General features: G+C 37.6%; 2 protein-coding genes across 8 annotated transcripts in view; one reads left to right on the plus strand and one right to left on the minus strand.

Moving 5' to 3' along the window:
* The first annotated feature begins 1,294 nt into the window (after nucleotides 1-1,294).
* LOC124529599 (WD repeat-containing protein 13-like) lies at nucleotides 1,295-6,033 on the plus strand. The gene is made up of 11 exons (XM_047103392.1): nucleotides 1,295-1,540; nucleotides 1,716-1,771; nucleotides 1,848-1,967; nucleotides 2,479-2,586; nucleotides 2,860-3,013; nucleotides 3,859-4,025; nucleotides 4,281-4,341; nucleotides 4,437-4,519; nucleotides 4,694-4,857; nucleotides 5,272-5,474; nucleotides 5,720-6,033. Exons 1-11 carry the CDS (start codon nucleotides 1,459-1,461, stop codon nucleotides 5,818-5,820), a joined length of 1,299 nt encoding a protein of 432 aa, XP_046959348.1. The 5' UTR covers nucleotides 1,295-1,458; the 3' UTR covers nucleotides 5,821-6,033.
* The window catches only part of LOC124529598, a 31,403-nt gene continuing 13,700 nt past the window's right edge, over nucleotides 6,026-23,728 (minus strand). The window contains exons 3-20 of one of the 7 annotated variants that reach the window (XR_006966434.1): nucleotides 21,169-21,192; nucleotides 20,574-20,856; nucleotides 20,092-20,159; nucleotides 19,814-20,020; nucleotides 19,599-19,729; nucleotides 19,046-19,178; nucleotides 18,341-18,456; nucleotides 14,593-18,265; nucleotides 14,246-14,387; nucleotides 13,839-14,028; nucleotides 11,363-13,728; nucleotides 11,095-11,270; nucleotides 10,256-10,306; nucleotides 9,610-9,792; nucleotides 9,414-9,532; nucleotides 9,055-9,181; nucleotides 8,866-8,976; nucleotides 8,770-8,788 (exon numbers count right to left, since the gene is read on the minus strand). Coding sequence is in view for 5 of the 7 variants with exons in the window: in XM_047103387.1 (XP_046959343.1) it covers nucleotides 7,947-8,788; nucleotides 8,866-8,976; nucleotides 9,055-9,181; nucleotides 9,610-9,792; nucleotides 10,256-10,306; nucleotides 11,095-11,270; nucleotides 11,363-13,728; nucleotides 13,839-14,028; nucleotides 14,246-14,387; nucleotides 14,593-18,265; nucleotides 18,341-18,456; nucleotides 19,046-19,178; nucleotides 19,599-19,729; nucleotides 19,814-20,020; nucleotides 20,092-20,159; nucleotides 20,574-20,856; nucleotides 21,169-21,192 (8,823 nt within the window). In the remaining 2 variants the exon portion in view is untranslated. Of the gene's footprint in view, nucleotides 8,789-8,865; nucleotides 8,977-9,054; nucleotides 9,182-9,413; nucleotides 9,533-9,609; nucleotides 9,793-10,255; nucleotides 10,307-11,094; nucleotides 11,271-11,362; nucleotides 13,729-13,838; nucleotides 14,029-14,245; nucleotides 14,388-14,592; nucleotides 18,266-18,340; nucleotides 18,457-19,045; nucleotides 19,179-19,598; nucleotides 19,730-19,813; nucleotides 20,021-20,091; nucleotides 20,160-20,573; nucleotides 20,857-21,168; nucleotides 21,193-23,728 lie in introns of all 7 variants that reach the window. The other 6 variants (XM_047103388.1, XM_047103387.1, XR_006966435.1 and 3 more) reach the window with 6 other exon arrangements.

The following is a 23,728-nucleotide window of genomic DNA, read 5'->3' on the forward strand; positions in this document are numbered from 1 at the left end:
TGGTTTTATCCTCCTTGATATAAATAATATACTCTAAGGTATAAGTTGAGCAAGCAGGAATATCCTGCTGTGTTCGGAAATGATCGACCTGTATAGAAATGATTAATACGTAAGTACCTACTACGGAAATGATCGTATCATTTCAAATTACAAAAAAGAGAGCTGGGGTGAAACAGATGGCGCCTAAAAAACGTGTTGAATAAAAAAAAACTAAATTAGATTTTTTACGATAACTTTTTGTAAGCTAAAATGATTTCTTCCCGGTACAAATAAATATGGCGGTAATCGTGGGTCAGCGACTTCTTTTCACGCATTCTGATTATTTATAACGGCAGAGCCACCTCGCTAGAAAGCTACGTGTTTCGGGTTTTACACGGCATTGCCCCAGAATAACGCCCGTTGAGATTTCTCGGTATCACTGCGTTGAGTATTTCGGAATCGGAAATAAGGATTCCGGGAAATCGCTGGCCTCAGCGGCGCGCGTGGCGGAGGACGCCGCCGAGTGGGCGTGATGAATAGCCTTAGAGCGGATTGTGCAGCAGTTCCTTCATTATTATGAGGTACTTATTACCCGCTAAGCGTTTAATTTTGTCTTACGTGGGAGAAAAGCTTTTCTAGGAAAATTATTTCTAATACTTATTAATAACTTCCTAATCAATTACTACTATAATAATATTAATATTACAATGAATATAAATATGTAATAGATACACAGCACTCGGGATTATTTAAAATTACTTTATTTACTTACTATGAAGTCTTAGCTTGTCATTTATAACGAGCGCATCGTTTATTACCTACGTCAGAATGTTCATAAACAGCTGTTCGTTAAAACCTGAAAATAAAAAATATAATTTTGTAAATACAATTTGTTAAAATAATCAAAAAGGTGCTCAACTGAGCCATCTTTGCTATTCCAGAAAATAGTTATTGTATGATACGTATAACTTCGTTAGAGGTACTTAATGTATTTATAAAAAATATCATATTAATGCTGATCAAATATTTAATTATATTTTGAACGACTTCAATTAGGTAAGTTAATATGATGCCGAATAATTTGTTTAATTGAGGTTCCTACGAGTTATCCTTATTTTAATGCCTTATCCTAGAAACATATAGGTATCCCATATTCACCTTAAAAGTTTGTTTAGCGGATCTACAAACATTTTTTTAGTCTACAAATAGATATCAATTTTATTATTTTAATACTACTGCGAGCTATTTAGCGTCATAAGATATTAATTAAATTGATAGCATGTATAAAAGTAATGTTTGTTATTTTCGGACGTTATTCTTGCGTCATAAGCAGCTGTTTTCAAACGTCAGTAATCAATTCGTGGCTGTCAGCAGTATCAGCCTTAATAATACTAAAAGTATCCTTTGGAAATGTAATAGTTTAAAAAACATCACAACTATAATATGCTCTTGAAATAATTAGCAGCTATAGTAATTATAATGGCTGCGGCATTTCAGCAGCAGATTTTTGCGCTGGATGCGCGCTTCAATGCTTACAGAGCTCCCGGAAATCCAAACTTTAGTATGTTGTTTATTTTTAAGACACTTGAAAGTTGTTAGAGTTAAGACTTGCTAGTATTTACGGTATCGCCTATTTAAATTGAAGATAGTATCAGATATCATATAATGTATAAAATTTAATGTTTTGTGGTGTAGTATCTTTTGTAAACATGTTTTTAAAGATTTAATTTTTTCAGAAACTTTATATATACGCCGTAGGAGCCAACTTCTTAGGGAAAATTCCAAATTTAAGGTATTATATTAATATTTTTATTGTTTGCATTGTATTTGATTAATTTAAAAATTCATTTAATTATATTGTCAAATAGGATATAGAAACAATCAAGAAATATATAAATATTAGAAGTCAGTTATTGCAGAGAAGGTATGGGGTTCAGGATAACATATCTATCAGTTCAGCCTCATCTCGACAAAGATCAAATAGTAGGGTAAGACAAAAAGAAAATTCTTAATATAATAAATAAGACTAAACCTATTTCATTTATTTAGAAATTTTGTGAAAGGTGCATTATTATTTATATTACAATGATAACATTTTTATAGGATGTTTATTATTTTTTAATTGTATAAATACCAAAATGATACCTAAAATATAGAAGGGGTATTAATATTACAACATTTATTTGTGTTTGTTGCTATGGATTTTATAAAAGTAGGCATATTCTAACTATTGGGCCATCTTGGCTCTTTCCATTTCAACCATACTATACATCTGGAATATGCCACTACCTATGGGAGTTAAGATGTCCTCTCGGCCTGTAGTTACACTGACTCACTCATCCTTCAAACGGGAACAGAACAATACTGAGTACTGTTTAGCAGTAGAATATCTGTTGAGTGGGTACAAGTAATAACTGTATTATTAAGAATGATATAATAATCATGGATCAATTTGCAATTAAATATCATAATTCATTTTTATAATGATTAACATTTCAGGCTAGCCTGCCAGTGGACGAAAGTATTACAATTAATGCCAAGAAAAAGAATGACATGACTATATCTGAAAACTATGCATTTTCTGGAGTACATCACATATTTGATCAGGTTTTATCTCCAAATTAATTTTGTATTTAATAAATTTAGATTTATAATAAATAAAAATGTATGAATATAAGACTTTTGATATGAATAGCCAATAGATTGGATATATGTATTTTTCTCAATCATACAGAAACAAATGAAATTAGATTTAATTCACTTTGCAAATAGTTTTCACAGTAATATTAAAATTTCTAGAAATCGCCGCTGTTCATTTAATTCTAAAAGAAAAAGTATATTTATTATATTCAATAACCTTATGTTCTTTTGACAAATCAGCATACAGATCAAGTGAGTATGGTGAAATTCGCGAATAACGACCGTAGCAAACTGTGCTGTGTATCGCACGACGGGACGGTGTCCGTGTGTGACGTCACCGCCACGCCCCCGCGCGTCTCCTTCGTGCTGCGAGGACACACCAAACCCGTCACTGGTGGGTGGGATAACATATCCTTGTTTCCTTACGTAAAGTATATTTTCCATCCCGACTCTATTTTCATTACATAATGTATACTTTTGATATTTGATATAGCATTTTGAATGTATGTATGTAAGTATCTATGTATGTATGTATGTATGTAAGTAAGTAAGTATGTAAGTAAGTATATATTTATATATTTTTGTATGAATATGTGTATGTATATTATATGATAATTATTATTTAATATACATTATACATTATATATATAACACGTGACACCACCCTTCTCTGAAATCAAGACTGTGTTTTTAAGCCCATAAGGTTGTCTGGTAGAAATCGCTACCTAGCGATAAGACCGCCTTATTGTGCATCTACTTTTATTTTGTATATATTTCATTTTTATTGTTAAATTACTCTGTTGTACAATAAAGTATATTAACCTCTTGTTTGTTGAAACACCGGCTCCCGGTATAAACACATTTTAGCCGCAACTGTTGACATACCGGGAGCCGGTATGGCTAAGTGTGTTCTGTTATTCGCTCTGAAGTACCCTTTGTTGAAAGTTTATATATTAGTTATGATTGAGTATTTATATAGAAATGGTTGAAAGTGAATAAAGATTATTCAATTTACAATAAGATTCATAACTTGAATTGACTTGATTCGTACTAAATACGGAGAAAATCTAGTTACAATAAAAGTCTGTCTCAAAATTGGGCGGTCTGTTGACCATACCGGCTCCCGGTATAACAGGTAACACAAGGTGGGCTAATGTCATTTAACATACGAAAGGTTATTATTATTATTATCTGTAAAATCGTATATCTGGCAATAACGTGGTCAATCGGGGGCGGCAGGCTGCGACTGGTCGGCGTCCAACGAGGTGCTGGTGACGTGCGCGCTGGACGGGCTGCTGCTGGTGTGGGACGCGTGCGGCGCGCGGCGGCTGCGCGCCGTGCCCGACCAGCTGGCCGCGCCGCTGCTGTGCTGCGCCTTCCAGCCCGCCAACAACAACATGCTCATCGTATCCTTGTCGCTGACTACACGTTTGCTACCTTTCAGACATCGACACCAGGTCACTGTCAATTGTCAATATGCCCCTTACTATGGTGGATATCTCTTCAGCCTGCAATATTACATCAAAATACGATACTATTTTTTCAAACTTGTTATTTTGTTAAATTTATCATAAATGCAATACTCGTTTGTCGTCAATTAGGCAATTCTCTGCTAACTCACACACATGAATGTAATCAATAATATCTTAACGAGCTTCAAGGCGGGCAACGCAAGAGGGATGGTAGAGGTCCTTAACGTATCAACTGGTATATATCCTAGAGGTAAGTTGTTATTCGAAAAGTTTATTTTACAGTCGAATATCTATTTTTATACAAAGGAGTGAGATGCTAATATTAAATTAAATGTATTATGTTAGGAGGCAGCAGTATTTTAGGCGGTCGAGTGACGGCGATAGCGTGCGAGTCCAGCGGGAGAATGTTTTGGGCAGCGAATGACAAGGTAAGAGTAAGTTTTATTTACAAATCAATGTTTCTAATTATTTTCTTGAGAGTAAAGTCCATGCTTAGTTCACGTATCATTCCACCGCGATACTCGTGCCCTATCTCCGGAAGCCGTGCGTGTGTGTGTGTGCGTGACGTCACTGTGCGGGCGAGTGTAGCGTGCGTGCCGCAGGGCGTGATCGTGAGCTTCCGCATGTCGGGCGCGGGCGGCGCGCTGAGCAAGCTGCGGCGCTGCTGCGTGGGCGGCGCCGTGAGCAGCCTGGCGTGGAGCCCGTGGCTCGCGCGCCACCCCGCGCTGCTCGTCAGCGCCGCCGACGACTCGCTCTACCTGTTCCGGTAACGCTCCCTGCGGGCTGCAATTTATTACGATAGTTTTTTTCCTCCGAAGTTGCTAGGGAGCCCCGGTCAGTTTTTTTTATGGTATAGGTTGGCGGACGAGCATATGGGCCACCTGATGGTAAGTGGTCACCATCACCCATAGACAATGACGCTGTGAGAAATATTAACTATTCCTTACATCGTCACTGCGCCACTAACCTTGGGAACTAAGATGTTATGTCCCTTGTGCCTGTAGTTACACTGGCTCACTCACCCTTCAAACCGGAACACAACAATACTGACTACTGTTATTTGGCGGTAGAATAACTGATGAGTGGGTGGTACCTACCCAGACGGGCTCGCACAAAGCCCTACCAATAAGTAAAGTGATGGAACGGCATAGTAAAGGGCGTACGCGCCACTGTCCCGTAGGGTCGCGGACCGTGAGGGCCTGCTTTCCCTGAAGAAGCGCTTCTCGACGCAGCACCGGTCTTTCGCGGTGCGGTCGTCGTTCTGTCCCCTGATGTCGTTCCGGCGCGGCGTGTGCGTGGTGAGCGGGGGGGAGGACGCCTGCGTCTACTTTCTGGACATAGAGGGGGAGGCTCGACACCACCCAGTCGTCAACAAGCTGCAAGGTATACTTATTGAAGATGATGTCAAAAGACAAATGACTTTAAATAACCGGTATAAACAGCTCTCACTATATTTAATTCTGTTCTACTAAAATAAGATGAGAGCCTAATATACAGAAACTAACTGAAAAGATTGTGTGTTATGTGTGTTCTGTGTACCGTGGGTTAATTTATTTTTATTTAGTTGCGTATGCGGGAGAGATCAGTACTTTTACTTTTCGTATGGTATAAAATATTATAAATCGTAGGTCACGCGTCTCCGGTGCTGGGCGTCAGCTTCAGCTACGACGAGAGCCTGCTGGCCACCAGCGACGCCGCGGGGCTCGTCATCATCTGGCGCCGCAGCTGAGCCTCCGCTGGCGGACCGGTGCCGGATCACTAACGATGCATTCCATTTTAATAATACTCTAATGTTCGATTATTGTTTCGAGTCTCGATCGTAGCTTTACTAAAATTATATATTTATTGAAATATAATAATGACATATGAAATGATCTTTTGATTTTGTTTGGACGTTAATTATCAATAAGTAGAGGATAAAAATTAAAGTCGTATGAAGTCACAAGTTTTATTAATTATTTATTTTTTCATATAAATACTTTTAAAGACTCGACAAAGTCACAATATGAAAAGACTTCCAATGCGTTCACATTCACTAAATACTGCCGACAGCTCATACAAAACAACAACTTACAAACAATAAATACCATAATTATTATTGGACAATTCATTCAAATAATTCCTTGTTATCATTATAAAGGTAATCTAAACAAATCCATCGTATTGGAAACATTTCTAAAGGAAATACATAATTTATAAAAATTCTATTACTCTCTTGACACCTGGCCGTGCGCTATAGAGCGCTATAGTGCGCTATAGTCTGCCGACCTCGGGTTATGTTGGGAAATCAATTTCACGTTCTAAGCTCTAACCAATTAGTATCCCTACACTGATATCGCAACAAAATGAACATCTACCGCGTATTTACACCTGTACATTAACGAAACATTCTAAAAACTGTATAAAATAAAGTTCAGAACAATAAACACGTAGTACGAATAATAAATTTCCTTAATAAAAAAAATTTTCATCTTCGATAACTTTTTAAATTATATTTACAGCAGTAACTAAACAACTAAAACGCGATGATATGGAAATGAGAAGAATTGCACATGAGGTTCACACTTGGACGTATTGCATATTTGATGACTCGATCTCGTGGCACACACTTATTGGCGACTCGGCGGCACATGCGACAATAAATAATTACGTGCGGATTTTTATTCAAAATTATTAATACGTTAAATACCCTTCTGACCTTCCGAATGTCGTGTTTATCTAAGACTACAGCGTGTTAAAATTGTATACAAGTACAAATGTTACATGGAGTGTGTCGTGTCGCCGAGATATCCATAAATACGCAATGACCTGTCACCACCGCTTGTATATCTAAACCTTATCTAATAAAAATTTTCACTTAACTAGAAATTGGCTTTGAAATTTGAACGTTATGTATGGGTGCAGTTTAAAAGACACATGCAGTTTCATAGAAGCGACAACTAAAATGAATGCATTGAGTTTGCAAAACTTATTAATCTAATATATTTTAGAAAGTAAATAAAATTTCAACAACAAAAATAAAAGACGATTAACACGTATAAAGGCTTAAAACAACGCTACAATAATGAGACTGCACCCTCGATTTCGATAAGTTTTCACCACGGTTGCGATGTATTGTGCGTGGATGTAATGTCACAAGTACGATACACTTTACAATTTTAATTTCGTTCGGATACATGTAATAATTGTATTTTTTAATAAATACATAATTTATTACAATATTTTCCAAATATTTTAAAATTATCTATTGCCAATTAATGATTGCAACACATTTTAATAATAAAACATGCCTCCGAACATATGTTTAAATTACATATAATATTCTAAATCACTATGACATATGAAATAATAAAAACTTTACGTATGAAAATCCTAGCAAGTATAAGAAAATCTACAGCTGTATAAAACTGAGTAGGCCGCTGGCGCGGTCGCCGAGGGGTCGGCTCGCGTAAACCTAATTAATTCAGTATGATAATCGAAGCGCTATATCTACATATACATTTAGAATAATTCACGGCTATTTGTACCATAGTTGTGTTGAAAGAATCACGGATGATGACTATTATGTATTACTGAATAATGGTTTGCTGTTTAGTTTCCTAATTTTGGTGTATAATTAAATAGAACCGTATAAAACGTTCGATTTTCGATATGTATAAAAATGTCATGCAAAATAAAAACTGAAATACGAATAGAAATCACTTAAACTTTAAGATTGTTGATAATCTTAATATATAATGGCATTATCAGAGCACGTCGACGGACTCACTACGAGTGCGCCACACCTGCCGCGCGGCCGCGCACGCGCTGGCGCCGCGCATACGCGATAACAAATCTACATCTATTCGGTCCTACTTAAGATACATGCGACGCCGGCTCGTCCCGCTCGAGCGTGGCCTTGGAGCTGCTCTCGATGCCCGAGTCCTCGTCGCCGCTGTCCAGCACGGTGCCCTCCCCGCGCACGGCCTCCACGCCGGCGGCGCCCTCGCCCTTGGGCTCGTCGGCGGCGGCGGCGCGCTCGGCGTCGGTGAGCACGATGCTCCGCTCGGCGTCGGCGGGCGCGGCGGGCCTGCAGGGCGCGGGCTTGCCGAAGGTGGAGAAGGTGGGCTCGGGCATGACGTCGTCGCTGGCGCGCGGCACGGGCAGCGCCGCGGCCGCCGCGGGCGTGTCGTCGCTCAGGGCGAGCGGCGGCGCGGGCTCGGGCCGCTTGGGCTTGTCGAGCACGAAGTTGAAGACGCGAGCGTGGCGCGGCGACGGCACGTGCGGGCTGGGCGGCAGGTCCAGCTTGAGCTTGTCGCGCGTGTGGCGCAGGCCGCCGAGCGCCTCCCCGCCGGGCGAGCTGGGGCTCACGGACTCGCTGGAGCTCGCGCTGTCTGCGGAGCGCCAGCACGGGCCGGGCTCGTTGTCCGGCAACTTCTTCACCTTGTAGTCGTCGTCGGTCAAGGAGCCGGGAGTGATGTCCTCGACGCCCGAGTCCGGGGTGGTGAAGTCCAGGAAGGGCGTGCCAGTCTGCACGAGAGTGGGAGGTGGCAGCGGTGACGGCGGCGGGGGGAAGTCCTCGCTGAGCTCGTCGGACAGGTCGCGTTCGAGCGTCGGCTTGAAGTGCATACCGGGGAAGAACTGGCTCGTGGTAGACATGACACCCAGGCTCTCAAACGGACGTGCCGATGATGATATGAAGAAATCTTCATCGTAATCTGCGCCAAGAAGAATTGTTTACTGAGTTATCACGCTACACTATTTTTTTAGACGAAATGTTCATCGTACTACAAACCTGCACCAAACGCGATACCAGCCCGAAGAGGGAATAAGTCTAAAGGATTCGGCGCCCCGAACAGCTGCCCGTATCCTAACTCGGCGTCCTCGGCGCTCGCGGGATCCCACTCTGCAACAAACAATCAATGATAAACGTGGTCATTGTCACGAGCATAACGAGCACATAACGAGCCATATGAAGGCAGACCGGAGTAGGTGGAGTAGTCGGGCAGGTAGGCGGCGGGCGAGTCGGCGTCGGCGTCGGGCGCCTCGCGCGGGTACTCGTACACGCAGTGGTACTTCTGCCGCTTGAACACCACGCGCTTCTTGTTGTCCTGCAGTTACACACGAATCAGAACCCGTACTCATGAGTATTATTACATTTGTCGTCTATATGGAACTATATCATAAAATAATATAATGCTATGATTTACTTTTATCCTTGAAAATTGCGATTCAAGATATGCGATAAACAGTTGTTATGATAAAATAAGCAATTCCTCTTTATAAAAATGATTGAAAATAAAAACTATCGTAAAATGTATTTAATGTCGGGATCGGACACACCTGCGCGACCAAGCGACTGCGAAGTCTCTTTGTCCTTGGGAACTTGCTTGGTCGCACAGGTAGCTTTACAGATGTTTCATCGCTGAGGTCGCTATCGCTTCGCTTGCGTCGCTTCCATCCTTAAATATGTGTTCAAATTTGTTATGACTCGTGACACTAATATTCGCACAAGTCATAACAAACACGAGATACTAACCGGTGGCTGTTCCATACTTCTGAGCGACGATTTCGAGGGGGCGGCGAGACAGTCCCAGGAGGAGGGCACGAACTCTACCTCGTCGCCTTCGGAGCCGGAGCCGGAGTCTCCGGATGCAGAGGAGGGAGCTTCGCCCTCGGGTGCCCCTTCTGTACAGCTCGGCTGTGACCCGCTGTCACGCTGCTGTTTGCATCGTACATCACACTTTACTATCGATATAAAACTTAGTACATATAGTTGTTAGATAAATTATTCGAAAACATATGTTTCAAAGAAGTTTGCCTAATATGGGAAAATAAGAAATGATTTAAATAAATTAACTATGCCAAATAATATTGTTAAAATTAAGTAGGCGAATACATATGATTGTAGTACTATTGCAATTAATAAGACATACAATATAGCACATTCGATTTATTATTATTAATGTTCAGTATGAAGTTTAAATGTACATTATAATACGATTTTACAAGATGAGTTCTAAGATGAAAACTTTTAATGCATAACACTTATAAAAATATATAATGAAGCATGAAAGTCATGAAATTGATAATAATGATCCTACAAACTACGATTGTACATCTACAGGTTATACTGAAATGAAATAATGATATATACAAGCAATCCATACAAGGGACGTACTCACGTGGTCAAAGTGCGTGGACGGCACGACCGCGGTCTCGTGTCCGTCGCCGTCCTAAGCGCCACACAGACAGATTTACATGCAGGCACACCGACACCGTTACAGGGTTACCATACAGACATGTACAACACTAGATTATAATATGGGACCGTGCATAAAATCTTTTTGAAAAAATATGAGAGATATAATTTATAGCGACATTGTATGATCAAATTGGACATGTCTATAAAGGTATATAAATTAAAGGTTTTATTTTGCTAAGATAGGACCTTCTATAAAAAGGGGTTTTACTGACATAATAAAGCAATTTTATTATTCATCTGGAGCATTTACCTTGTAATAATTTTCAATAAAGCGTTAATATATTGCGTAAATTAAAAAAACGTTAAAGATACGGAGGTGATTACAAATTAAATTAGTTATATGTTATCACATACATGATGAAAGTAAAATACACAAATACAAAAAAAATACTCCAAATGAATTCAGTTACGTAGTTATTTTACAAAACCGTTGCCACTGAACCCAAAGCTTTGACTATAAAAAAAAGATAAAAAAATAAAATTTTCAAATCAACACACACGCACACACACATACTTTACACGCCACCATGTTTGTCAAATAAAATATAATATATTATAATAGCAAGAATCAACTAACTCTAAAACAAAACTACAATATTTTTTTAAAGTCGGGGAATTAATTGTTTATCAATAAATCAGAGAAAAAAAGGAAATAATTATATGCACACATACAGAGGACCATTCCGCAAGCTTAAGAGCTTCTAGCTCTAATATGGAAAATAAAGACTTTATACAAAATTAAATATTTTAACCACTTACCTTCCAAATAAACTCGCCGCTAGATGAATTCGTGGAATGCGAATCGCTGTCGCTATCCCACTCTTTTATTATTTCCGCTGATGGATCAGGTTTGCTGTCTTGCTCGCACTCAGGAGAAGTGGGTTCTGTTGGGGAATCTTGAGTGAACGATGTAGTCATTATTTCGGTAGCTGGACCTGAAAATTGTTTTTAAATAAAATGTTTTAAATAGAGAAAAAATGGGTAGATGCAAAAATAATTGCTAATTTGATGATTTTTTGGTACTTACCAGTGAATCTAATGTCACTTAAAAGGGGAAAATAAGAATCGAGCTGGCAAAATTTCTTTTCGTTTTTTAAAAAATCATCCGTTACTGAAGCTATTTGTTTCTCTTCCTGGAAAACTCCATTGGAAAGAAATGTATCATCACAGCATTCTTCACTATTACAGGACGCCTGTTTTTCGACAGGCTCCTCCCTGAGAGACTCCGATTCTGACTTGGTTTCTGTTACTTTCTTAGAATTTAAACTTTGATCCTCTTTGTTAATGTCACTTGCAGTATCATTATCATCAACGTTGCTTTCTACCAGCTCTTCAAAGGTTTCGTTCAAAAAATTTACTATTGCAAACATTTCATTGCTTCCATTGCATTTGCTACTAGATTCGGCATTTTGATCTATGGAATTAGATACTGACCCAATATTTTTTGTAATTGTTTCACTTTGTGTTAACGAACTTTCTGGATCATTTCGTTCAATTGGAGATTCGATTTGCTTGTCGATTTTACTTTCGCCTACCCCGTTCAACTTTTCCGAATTTGTACTGTCATTCTGCCAAATGTTTTTTATTGGCTGATAACTACTCGCATGGGAATCATATGTGTAATTCATGTCTGTACGATTTGTTTTTGTATGCGAGTCGAATGTTCTATTAGGACTAACTTTAGATGCAATTAAAGGGCTTTCGGTTATAATAATCGAGTGTGGTTGTTCAGTCTCTTCTTCCATGTCTAAATCAGTAACGAATACATTGAGTGGTTGACTACTATCTACATTGTGAGATTCTAATAAATTAGTATAATTAGATGAGACAAAAACAAGAGATTCTGGTTCCGTGTTGATCGTTTGACTTTCAGATTGGCTAGTGAGATCTAAACCCGTGCTCATTAGACTGCCCATGACAAGTTCACTAGATCTTCTTTCGCTTTTTAGTAAAAGAGAGCTAGCATCGATTAGCGACGAAAGGTCTTGAGGCCGGTTTTTTACTGAGTTTTCAAAATGGCGGAATTCTTCAGAGCTTATTCCGCTTTCCATACTTTGACTAGATTTCTCACTGGTATGGACGTCCTGCGGTTTTGTCATGGCCGAATTTTCAAAATCCGAATAAGAAGGTGTTTTTGATGACATATCCCTAGTAATATCTTGACTTAATGTCTTGCTTTCTCCTTCTAGTAAAATTTCGGTGCTATGGCCTTCGTTACTTACGTTTGAAGAAATATCTTGCGGTCGGATTTCAGCTGACTGAAAAAATGATCTAAAATTTGGGACATTAGTAGCAATTTCTTCACTATTGTCTCCTTGGGTTTGAGGTAGGTGAATTGGTATTGTTTCTAAGTTTTCACAATTTTCGATGTTCACAGCAAAAGGTGTACTTGTTGCAGAGTGTGCCATATTCATAAAATAAATATTTGGACTATTATTTATTTCGGAACAAACTTGTGGTTCAGAGGTGTCTCCGCATTTGTTACTCTCTGTGGAATCATCTTTTAAACACGTAATTTCTAGGCTGTTCATTTTCTTGATACGCGGTTCAGATGTTAATTGAGGACTTTCCATAGTACTTATTTCCTTCTTTTCAAAATTTTTAGGTGGCGTGAAGCTGACTTCGTCACCTATTGGTGATCTTCTTACTAACTCGGGTTGCGGAAGTTTCCATGCTTCGTCCAAGCCGGATCCTAATTCTGTAGTGCAATTAGAATAAGACGGGTGTCCAGACATTAGGGTACCGTAAGCTAGATCTTTCGTTTGAGTATTTTTTGTAGAATCATTTAAATCAGATTTCGTAATCACAGAAGGCGTAGTAGTCGCCACATCTGTTTTTATTTTAGTGTATGTATAATTGTCGTTAGCGGTAATCGAATCTGGTGAAAATGTACCGCAAACCTCGGATTTGCTGTCGTGAATTATATAGGTCGAGCAATGGCTCGCTTCCTTCTCGTCCTCGTTGTGAGTAAGGGTGTCATCGCTTTCACTTTTATCTCTCTCCATCTCAGTGTCGAAATCTAAAGGAACATCAGGATCCATAGCGAGATCGTCGAAGTTTTCTTCTACATTGTAGAGAGTGTCGTTCGAACACCACGAATCGATACTTGTAGCTTTAGACAAGCATTGGGTTTCGGATGGCTTAGAGGATTTGGCATCTGTAGGTACTGTCGTTTTAGAGAATGTAGACAAACCGACCGGGTTATCAGAGTTCTCGGGGACGGATGTATCCGTTGTAGGGCTGAGAAGGAAAGGCGACACTTGTGAAAGTCTTTCGCAATTCGATTCCTTTTCGTCTTCGTTTTTGGTGTAAGTTTTGTCATCAATTGGCGATTGAGTTTCTTGTATTTTTTTTAGCGGGCTAGCATTCAAGCTATCTGCAGACATTGTTATTCTGTAAAAAAAAAGTAAAAAGGGATATTTGTCTGCTGCATATCTGCTTATTGATAAATTTCATTAAATAACTTTATCCATTATTTTAAAGCAAATCAATTATATTCTTACTCTTTGCTGCTAATGACTTCTTTCTGCACCGTGTACGTGTGGTTTATCGAGGGATCTTTTGAATGGATGGTGTAAGTGGAGTGTTGCGGAACACTGTTGGCAGCTGTGGGCAAGTCGGTCACCTCGTCCGTCGAGTTGTTACAGGGTTCAGGATAGCTCGCCGACGATTCAGTACGAATTGAAGCATTCCCTGCATATCGTTAGTTAAAGGGTTATGATAATATAGAAGTGTCGTTTGACTAAAATCAGGTGTATGAAACAACGAATAGAATTATAATTTATTTGAAATTTTCATCTAAAAATATGTTTTGCAATAAAAAGAACACAATCTAGAGAACATTGTGTTTTAATTTAGAATTATTTAATTTTTTTGTGAATTATATAATCATGTTCGGTGTGAAACTTACACTGGTCGTCGTTCTCGTATGCGCAGAGCTGCATGCGCGTCTCTTCCGCGATAGGCGAAAGCGCGCCGTACGTCAGCACCAGTTCGGGTGGTGGCGGCAGCTCCGTCCACTCTCCCTCCACTGCTGGCTCTATACCTGCCACCTAATGTGGATAAAGTTTGTAATGTTTTATACGTGATATCAAAAAAACAACTTTACATGAAGAATTATAAAACTTATATATATATTTCTAAATTCCTTCAAATCATTAATATATCTTACGTGTAAAAATTTATATTTCTCTAAAAATTTTAAAAATAAAAAATACTTCCCGCGTAAATTGATTAAAATATAATTTATAAAAATACCTGAGCTAATGGCAATTTCAATTCCAACTCGTTCCTCAATTCTTTCATTCTTTCTTCGTCTATAACAAGGTTTTCTCTCAAGTCCTCCACTGATCCTCCATTACCAGCCAAGTATGATTCCGGTATCGCATCATTATCTCGCACTGAGTCATCTAATGTCAAACCTTCCTCAGTTAACGGTCCGGAATATTCGATGTTCAAATTATTTTCGTTCTCCGCCATGGCTAATTTAGTCGTCATTTGTAGGTCTATTTGGTTCAAATCTACCGCTTCTTGATTACTGCTAGATTCCTGGGCATTAGGGCTATTAATATCTATATCAACTAAATATTTCTTTTGTGATGTTGATGCGAGAAAAATTCCCGGTGAATTTGGTGGAGTTAAAGGCGAAACGCGTTTTTCTGTTGAAGATTGTTCTTCTGTTTCTTCCGAGACCATTTCATTTGATTGAGATTCTGGTTTTGATTCACTCATAGTGGTAATTTGATCGAAATGCAATTCGTCTGGAACAAGATCCGGCACTTCGTTAAGAAAATTTCCGTCTCGTAATGGAGACGGCGTTTCGAGATTAATGTCACTGAAATTGGACGAAAACGCTAGTAGTTCTTCTTTAGGCAAATCTGCCAGTTCTGCTATTGATTTTACGCCTTTATATAATTCGAGTGTACAGTTCTCAAATGGTCCTAAAACGACGGAACTATTTTCATCGTAGGTATCCGTATGATGACTTTTGGAAGGAGATTCAAAAGGACTTATGTTTTCTGGTACATACTTTTGTTCTAGTTTCGTCAATGTGACACCATGACCATAATTGGGGACTTTTGTTTCCGATAATATATCAGTCACCTTTGCATCAATTTCCGGAATATTATCTGTTGAAGTATCGCTTCCTTTGGGTGTACTAGTGCATATCTTATCATTTACGTCTATTTGTTGGCTACTAATGCATTTTTCTGAATGCAAAAAACTATAGGTTTCTCTTATAACATTAGGGAGATCTAAATACACCGTTGAATCATTTTTGACAAGCGAGCAAGAAGATTCAACACTGGGTGCCTCAAGACAAGATTTAATAACACACTTAACAGTATTATCTGCGCTGTAGTTTTCTAAAATGTTACTATTAGTATTATTAGTGAGATCCATATACATAGTACTATCACTCAACTCATCTTTCACTGTTGTGTCTGATTTAGGACTTATAACATGTTCTAATCTATGCGATGCATCTTCAATATTATTTGTTTCTATTGTTTGTGAAATAAACACATCGGTATTATTTTTATTTTGTACTTCTTCAGGTAATAACATTTTTTCAAATGCTGTTTGAACATTATTATCTGCTTTGTTTGCACATTCATTGTTAATATCTACTACACAAGAAGGGTTTTGCACAAGAGATGAGAGTTCTACGTTTTTAACTATTTGTACTGTTTCAGGTGGCTCTTGATCTGGTTCTACATATTTTAAAACGTTATTGACTGGTTCTAAGACTTCCATATTTCTATCATATTGACTATTAGTTAAATCATTATTTATTACTTTTAACTCACTTGAATCTTCGAGATTCATCAATTCACTTATTGAATCGCATTTATCGTTAGCAGTATTTTCAGTCTTAGATAATTCATTAATAATCATAACAGGATTAGTTGTATCATTTAAAAATAAAAGATTACTTTCACTAAATAGATTAGAATTATCTACTGCGAGACCTGAACTTGATTCAATTTTATCCAAATCACATTCTTTGTTTTTTACAATTAAAGAATTTTCTTCTGTTTGGATCGAGTTATTTATTGGGCTAGCAAAATTATCATTTTTCGCAAGACCTATCGTTATACCATTATCCATATTGTTGATCTGTACGCTTGTATTTCCACTTATTTCTATGGAAGAATTATCTTTAGAATTAGGAAAGTCATTAAATTCCGGTAATGAACAGTTAGCTTCTAGGTTTTGTGTAATATTTTCTGACATACCTTCAAATAAGTTTTCACAACTTCCGCCTAACAATTCTACATTATTTGTAATGATCATTTCCCTTGTGCTATCAATTTTATCTTCCTTAAAATTTGTTTTATTATTAATATCTGGCAAGACATCGTTAGTAATAGGCAGAGAAGTAAACTCAGTAAGAGATTCTTTACAAATAAGTTCTCTTTCGGTTAAAGTTTCACTCACTTTGTTATCTTCAGGTGTTAGGCATAAAATTGTGTTAGATGAATCATTTTCCTGCTCTAGTGAAGGCTTATTCAAATCAAATACTCCAGTTTCTTGAATTAAATTTGCACTGAATGCATGTGAGGCTGGTTCTATTGCTGTCTTCGCATTTTCTAAAACAGACACTTTAGTTTCTTTTACTGTAGAATTATTTTCCCATTCAGGTTTTTCAGTTACAATATTTTTAAAAAGATCTTGTTCTATTTCATTGCTTTCATTTTGTTTACTAACATCTACTGACTTAGTTACTGTACTATCAGTTTTTATATCGGTATATTTATTATCATAAAATGATGTTTGACAGTCTTGTTTAAAAATCACTTGTTCAATGGTTTCACTTACACTAGGTATTGAGGCTACACATAATTCCTTTAGTTTCGGTACTTTACTATCGCTACTGTCTATTCTATTCTCTTTTGGCAGTTCACTATCTTGGTGTACATTGTTGATTTCGGATTCATTTATTTTACTAAAGTTCAGTTCATAATCTGTAAAGTGTTTTGCTTCAATATTTTCTGAAATATCTAATCCTTTAATTGGCGTTTCCGGAGTAATATTCTCGAGAGTTTGTTGGCTGGTAGTATCACTATGGCGTTCGAAAGAATGGCTTAATGTGCCAATAGTATCACGATCGCCTTCATCTTCTTCCGTTAGATCGGATTCTGCAGCAAAGCCCATTTCAAGAATATTTTGGAAGTTACTGATCCCTGGAGATTTGACCATCGAAGTGGGCATAGGGTAATCTTTCTTGCATTCCAAACTTAAATTATCCCTTGAAGGACTAGCTTGGTGACTCGACTCTGAGCTCGAAGTTTTCTCTGAATTGAGTATGTTATCGAGATTCTTTATAACATCACTAACATCCTTGTAGTAACTCACATCGTCCTGACTATCAGTAATTATATCTTTAAGCCAAGGATCAACTGAGCTATCGGAGCGATCTTGTTCTTTCTCTTTGCTTTCTTCAAGGTTTATGTTTCCCTGATGGCATTCGAGAGCTGGTGTTTCGTTATGTGTGAGGTAAATATTTCTTACATCCTCGAGGGAACCGTGAAGGTTGGTTAAGCTTTCAGATTTTATTTGTATCGAGAGAGGGTCTTTGTCGGACATTATACTGCTGGATCTAGAAACGGCTGTATCCATTTCGACACTCAGAGAATCCTGGATGGTTTGTCCATTATCAAACTCCTGGTCCGAGCCTGTAAAATGCGATGCCATGGACGTGGACGGGGCGTGGACGATAGCGACATGCTCATCTATTTTTGGTATCGAGTTAGGTTTGAGTCTCTGCCACCTTTCTTCAAAATCGCTACTGGCGTAGCCGTCGTCTTTAGCGGCGTCGCTCGTGTGTTTATGCGTAAAATGTAGATGATTTAACAGAGCGTGTACTTGAGCGGCCGTCGGTCGGTCCTCCGGATTGGGGTTCCAGCACAATTGCATCACTTGATACCTGGAATAAATAATAAAGGATTAATTTCATAGGCCAGATTTCAATTTAGAGTATGGCTTCGTTTGTAAGGCTTACAAGTGGTTCCGGTAAGGACAGGGCAGATCTGGCGGCGGCGGCTCGTCTGGCGGCGCGGCGCCCCACGCGCACACCTCCCACACCAGGTACCCGAGCGACCATATGTCGGTACTCGCCTGTTCAAACAGTTTAATACTATAGTAGTTTACTCTTTTTTGTCATTATTCATCTGCGAGGTTTTTTAAATATTGTATACTCAAAAAAATTAATTAATGCGTAATTTCAGTTATAGCAAACTTTATACCAAGTGCATGATAAAGTTGATGTTTTGGACAATTCGGCCACGGTCAATTATTCTCAATGGGTATAATAGAACTGAACAAGGCAACTGTGTGTGCAAACATAAGTACAATCTCTTTAACTTACTCCTTTTAAAACATTGGATCTGCCTTAAACCCACTTAATGTGAAGTTTTTGTAATGACTAGGTTATCTAGTGAGCAATATTTGACGACCTCCATGGTCGAGTGGTGTGTACACCGATTTTCATGGGTACGCCATTCTGAGGTCCCGGGTTCGATTCCTGGCCGAGTCGATGTAGATTCCAATTAGTTTTCTATGTTGTCTTGGGTCTGGGTGTTTGTGGTACCGTCGTTACTACTGATTTCCATAACACAAGTGCTTCAGCTACTTACATTGGGATCAGAGTAATGTATGTGATGTTGTCTCATATTTATTTATTTATATTTATAATATGTGTGGTTACCGTGCAGACGGGCGGCTGGCGCGCAGTCTCGGGCGCGCGCGGGCGCGGCTGCGGGTCGCTGCGCGCGTAGTGGCCCACGACCGCGCGCGGACTGTCCGACCCGCGGACCAGCACGTTGCCGCTCCACAGGCATCTGACGACATCATTACATCAAATAAGGTTTGTTTTTAAACTAATATCATATAATTTGTCTTAAATTTTCGCGATTATTACACATTTAAATAAAACTAATTATAACGGATGAATCGCGTATATTAAATCTACCCGTGACCACGAACACTGCAAAGTGCTCGAAACGTCGGGATGTTTAAAAATAATTTAATATACGCGATTCATCCGTTATAATTAGTTTTATTTAAATCATATAATTTGGTCTCAATACGTTTGCAGAATTCAGAGGTATAGATGGGATTAACATTTTATTCCAAATAATACTAACACACCGAGTTAATCTTTTATGAAACGTTAAGTTTCAACCTTAACCATAACAATACATATAAATTTGAAATAAAATAATGTAAATTAATTACTTATCCAATCGAATGATACCGACCCGTATAGGAATCCCCTAGAGTGCATATAGGCGAGAGCGGAAGCAACGTCACACATGAGTTGCAACGGAACCCCGCTTTCGTTTAAAATTGCCATCTTTGGTCGATTCACTATTAGGTACTGCTGTAGATCCTGCAAAAATAATTGGACAAAAATCTTAATTGAATATATTCAATCTACTACATTTTTCAATTATTGATTATAGACTCAACTCACCATTGAGCATAATTCGAATATAAGTATCCAGGGATCTTCTTGGAGGCACTTCGCGACGAACCCTAAGATATTTTCGTGGTTCATGTCTCTATACGGACGCGCTTCATTCAGAAACCTCGCTTTGTCTTCAAGGCTTGCATTCTGATTAAGGATTTTGACGGCAACTGTAGTGGTACCCGTTCCATCTTCTGTTTCGCCCTCCACCACCTTAAAAAGAACCAACATTAAATAAATTTATTGAAGAACAACGGTAATTGCATATTCGTTTTTATACGTACTCTGCCAAACCAACCGCGCCCAATTTCTCGAAGATACTGCAATTGATTTCTTGGAAAATCTTCACCAGCTACAAACAAAATTTGTTTGATTAATAATCTAGGTATATCATTCTTACGATAATATCTTATAACTAATGTAAAATTACTTAAAACATAATTCATGGCTATTTCAACAAAACAGCTAAACAAATACATGAATATTTAATAATTTGGGACGTATATGTGTATATTTATTGTAAGACGTCTACCGTATTAATATGAATACAGTCATATAACTATTTCCAAAACTGTTCGTGGCATGATATATTAATTTTAACATTACTAACATACTTGTAATTTCATCTTTTAGATTGAATTAGTCATAAATCGTAACGTCTAAAAAGCTTTATCTAAAAGACGTGGACAGACTTTTATTTCTGGGATAATAGTTACAATCTAGAATACTATATTGTAAGCAATTGTTTTCTAGTAAACAAGCTCACCAAACCAATCAGCGCAACTTTCGAGGGGGTCAAGTACTCGAATCCCCGACGGGAGAGGTTCAAACTCGACTACCGACTCTCTACTAATGCGGTTTCGTTCCTCGTTCTCACTGACGATATACACGGCGGCATTGTTGTTTGCGATATTCTGCATTTCCCGCAGCGAGATGGGCCCGTTGTTGTTGTCTTCGTTGATGTTGTTGTTGACCGGTTCGGAGAAGCCCGAATCGGGAGGCTGCGAGTGTCGAACATCGTGGAGGTGTGACACACTTGAAGCGAATAGCTGTTGAAATTGATACATATATAAATAAGTAAATCCATCTATTCAAATAATATTATAAGTTTAAAATGAACATAAAAGTGTAAGAAGAGATATTTATATAAGTTGACTACGATTACACACAATAAGAAGTTTTAGTATTAAAGCAAAGAAAATACATTTTATAGTTCGTTGAAAATATGTATAGGACACTAATTATTTTGAAATAAAATATTCAAAAATCATTAAGGTTAATTGTTTAAACAACATAAGCAACACAATGAACAGAGACAACACGAAGTAAACAACACAAATAGTTTTAGAATGAGCCACTACCTGATTGTCCGTTCCTTCGCTCGGCTGCAGACAAGAGAAAACAAACGATGAATATATGTATATATAAATATTTAAAGCACAACAATCATTGTTTACTTACTGACTATGAAAATAATCATTTGTGCATACAACAAAACCGTTACGGGGCTGTATACATGAATTCACTTGTGGAAGTTATTGTTTTAAAAAAATTCTATAACCGCTTCGCGTAGCACGCGAAGAACAGTGGTTGGATTTTAATAAAAATAGGTATCGCGATCGCCTACCTTTTTTGATTTTCAGGAACTAACTTCTCATAATAAAATCATTAATTTTATACTTTTTTTAATTACTTAATTCTATAAAGCGATATACAGCTATATGCAAAAAAACTTCATAACGGTACACGGAACGCCTCCCATGTGAAAGTTTACAATGGTTTGAACCTGACTTCCTAGATTGCAGTCATACTCTTAGCGCACGTTTAACTAGTAAGGAGGTCACAGGAATATAAGTGCCTCTATTCATCCTATCTGCTATCTATCCTGATTTCGCAAAAAATTTTTACTCTGAATATTTTTACTGCAATAATTTTATTCGTGGTATTATTTTAAACACTAAGTTACAAGCAAATCTCGCAAGATATATTTTCGAGCCCAACCTTAATACCTCTTACCTCATAATTAATTCCTTAACGCATTCAAATAATAAGCTAATGTTATAAAAATGTTGCTAAGTCAAGTTTTATACCTATCGTAAAATAAATAATATAGAACAGCAATAATAGAGCTAAAAACTTACTTCTTTTTAAGTCAGTAATATTGTGAATACCGAAACATTAAAAGACCATCGTTCTTTTTGCAAACTTCTTGTAAAATTCCCCTGATGTGGTCAATCTGATATATCATGAACAATAAAGCATAATCTAACAACATGCAATATCTGTGACTCAGCGAAAATAAATTGAATGTGTACAGGATATTGCTTATTAAAAACAAGAAAAATGAATAAAGATTAATCACTCGTACTCTTAAAATTTCCTGTTAACAGTCACATGTTCACGGTAATAATGATATAATTATGGTAATCGTAATGACGTAAGTGTAAAATTCGAACAAGAATTGCGTTTTGTACACACTCATTTGTTCCTATTACACGTGCCTTCGATATGCTTTTTTCCATAAACATTATCTGAACCAAATAAACATTAAAGACAGTGTAAATCCACCAATCTTAAAGTCTTAATAGTAATCATATTGTATACAGTCATATATAATATGTACAAAAGTCTAGGTGAAATTAAAGGATTAGATTTTACAGTATAGTTTCCAAACTTTAAGTACCATTGGATTATAGTGGGAGACAATTGTTACTAACATCAATTACTATGTACTTCAACGCAGTAAGTATGCGGGTATGATTTAACTTTTAACGCGCAGACGAGTATTTAGATTCGTAGAAGACGAATGCATAAACCTTTAAAAGGAAGAAATATGAAGAAGTATTTTTTGATTATCAAAATATAAAGGCGTGAGAATTAAGAGTGATATCGAAACATGTAGTGTCAACTGTGCCTCAGTTGTTTTGGGATCGTGTATAAATTACAAACAGATTTCATTTCTTTCAACAGTGATGATGGTGAGGCCATTCCAAAATATTATCTATTGACTATGTTCAAAGAGAAAAGTAAAATCTGTTCATGTTAGAATGTTGTGGAAGCAAAAATATATGTTTATTAATAAATATTTTTGTATTTTATGTTATTTAAATACATGAATTTATTGCCTTGAGGGCAGCTTATTTCTAGGATTCAATGATTTTGACCGACGGGCGAGTTATGTATTTACCGTGAAAATATGAAAAATATAAGAAAAAAAATACAACGCCATCATCCGAAGTAGTATTCAAAGAGGTGCGGGAAACACCTTGACCATAGACGTAAGATTGATAACGATGAGTCACAATTTTCGAATTGGCTAGAGCATAATGGAGCATTTCAGCATTCATGGCCATTTGATTCGTGTAAGCCACGCCTTAATACCATTGCAGGAACGACACACAATGTTTTCGTCTAATGCCTTATTATTAGGTAGGAACTCGTACTGACATATAGATGCAATTATATAGGCCGAATCATCGCGAAGTTTAAAAGTGCACTCAATTTTTACTATATAGCAAAGTTGTTGATAAACGATAGCAAATATGGATTGAACCTGAACCAAATTTGATGTTTTTAATATTTATTTGATAATCTTAAATAACTAAGGATACCTTATACCTACTCTACTTAGTCGCAAGTGGGACATATGAATCAAAGCGATGGGCAATGTGAAGATTGAACATGTTTATCTTGTTTCAATAAGTACCCGCTTACCACACGCAATCCCGTGTGAATGGGCACAGCTGACGGTTGTTACTTGTTACTTACCTCTTTTGTCACTCTTTTGTTATGGACCGCCATAATTTCCTCGTTATGTCACGTGGAAAGAGTCATTTCATGATGCATCATTAGCTATTCTTGCAACTTTGTCTAAATATACATTAGACGTAAGAATATAATTTGAAAAATTATGTTCGCGTT

Source organism: Vanessa cardui, chromosome 5 (assembly GCF_905220365.1).
Source record: "Vanessa cardui chromosome 5, ilVanCard2.1, whole genome shotgun sequence".
NCBI classification, from domain to species: Eukaryota; Metazoa; Arthropoda; class Insecta; order Lepidoptera; family Nymphalidae; genus Vanessa; species Vanessa cardui.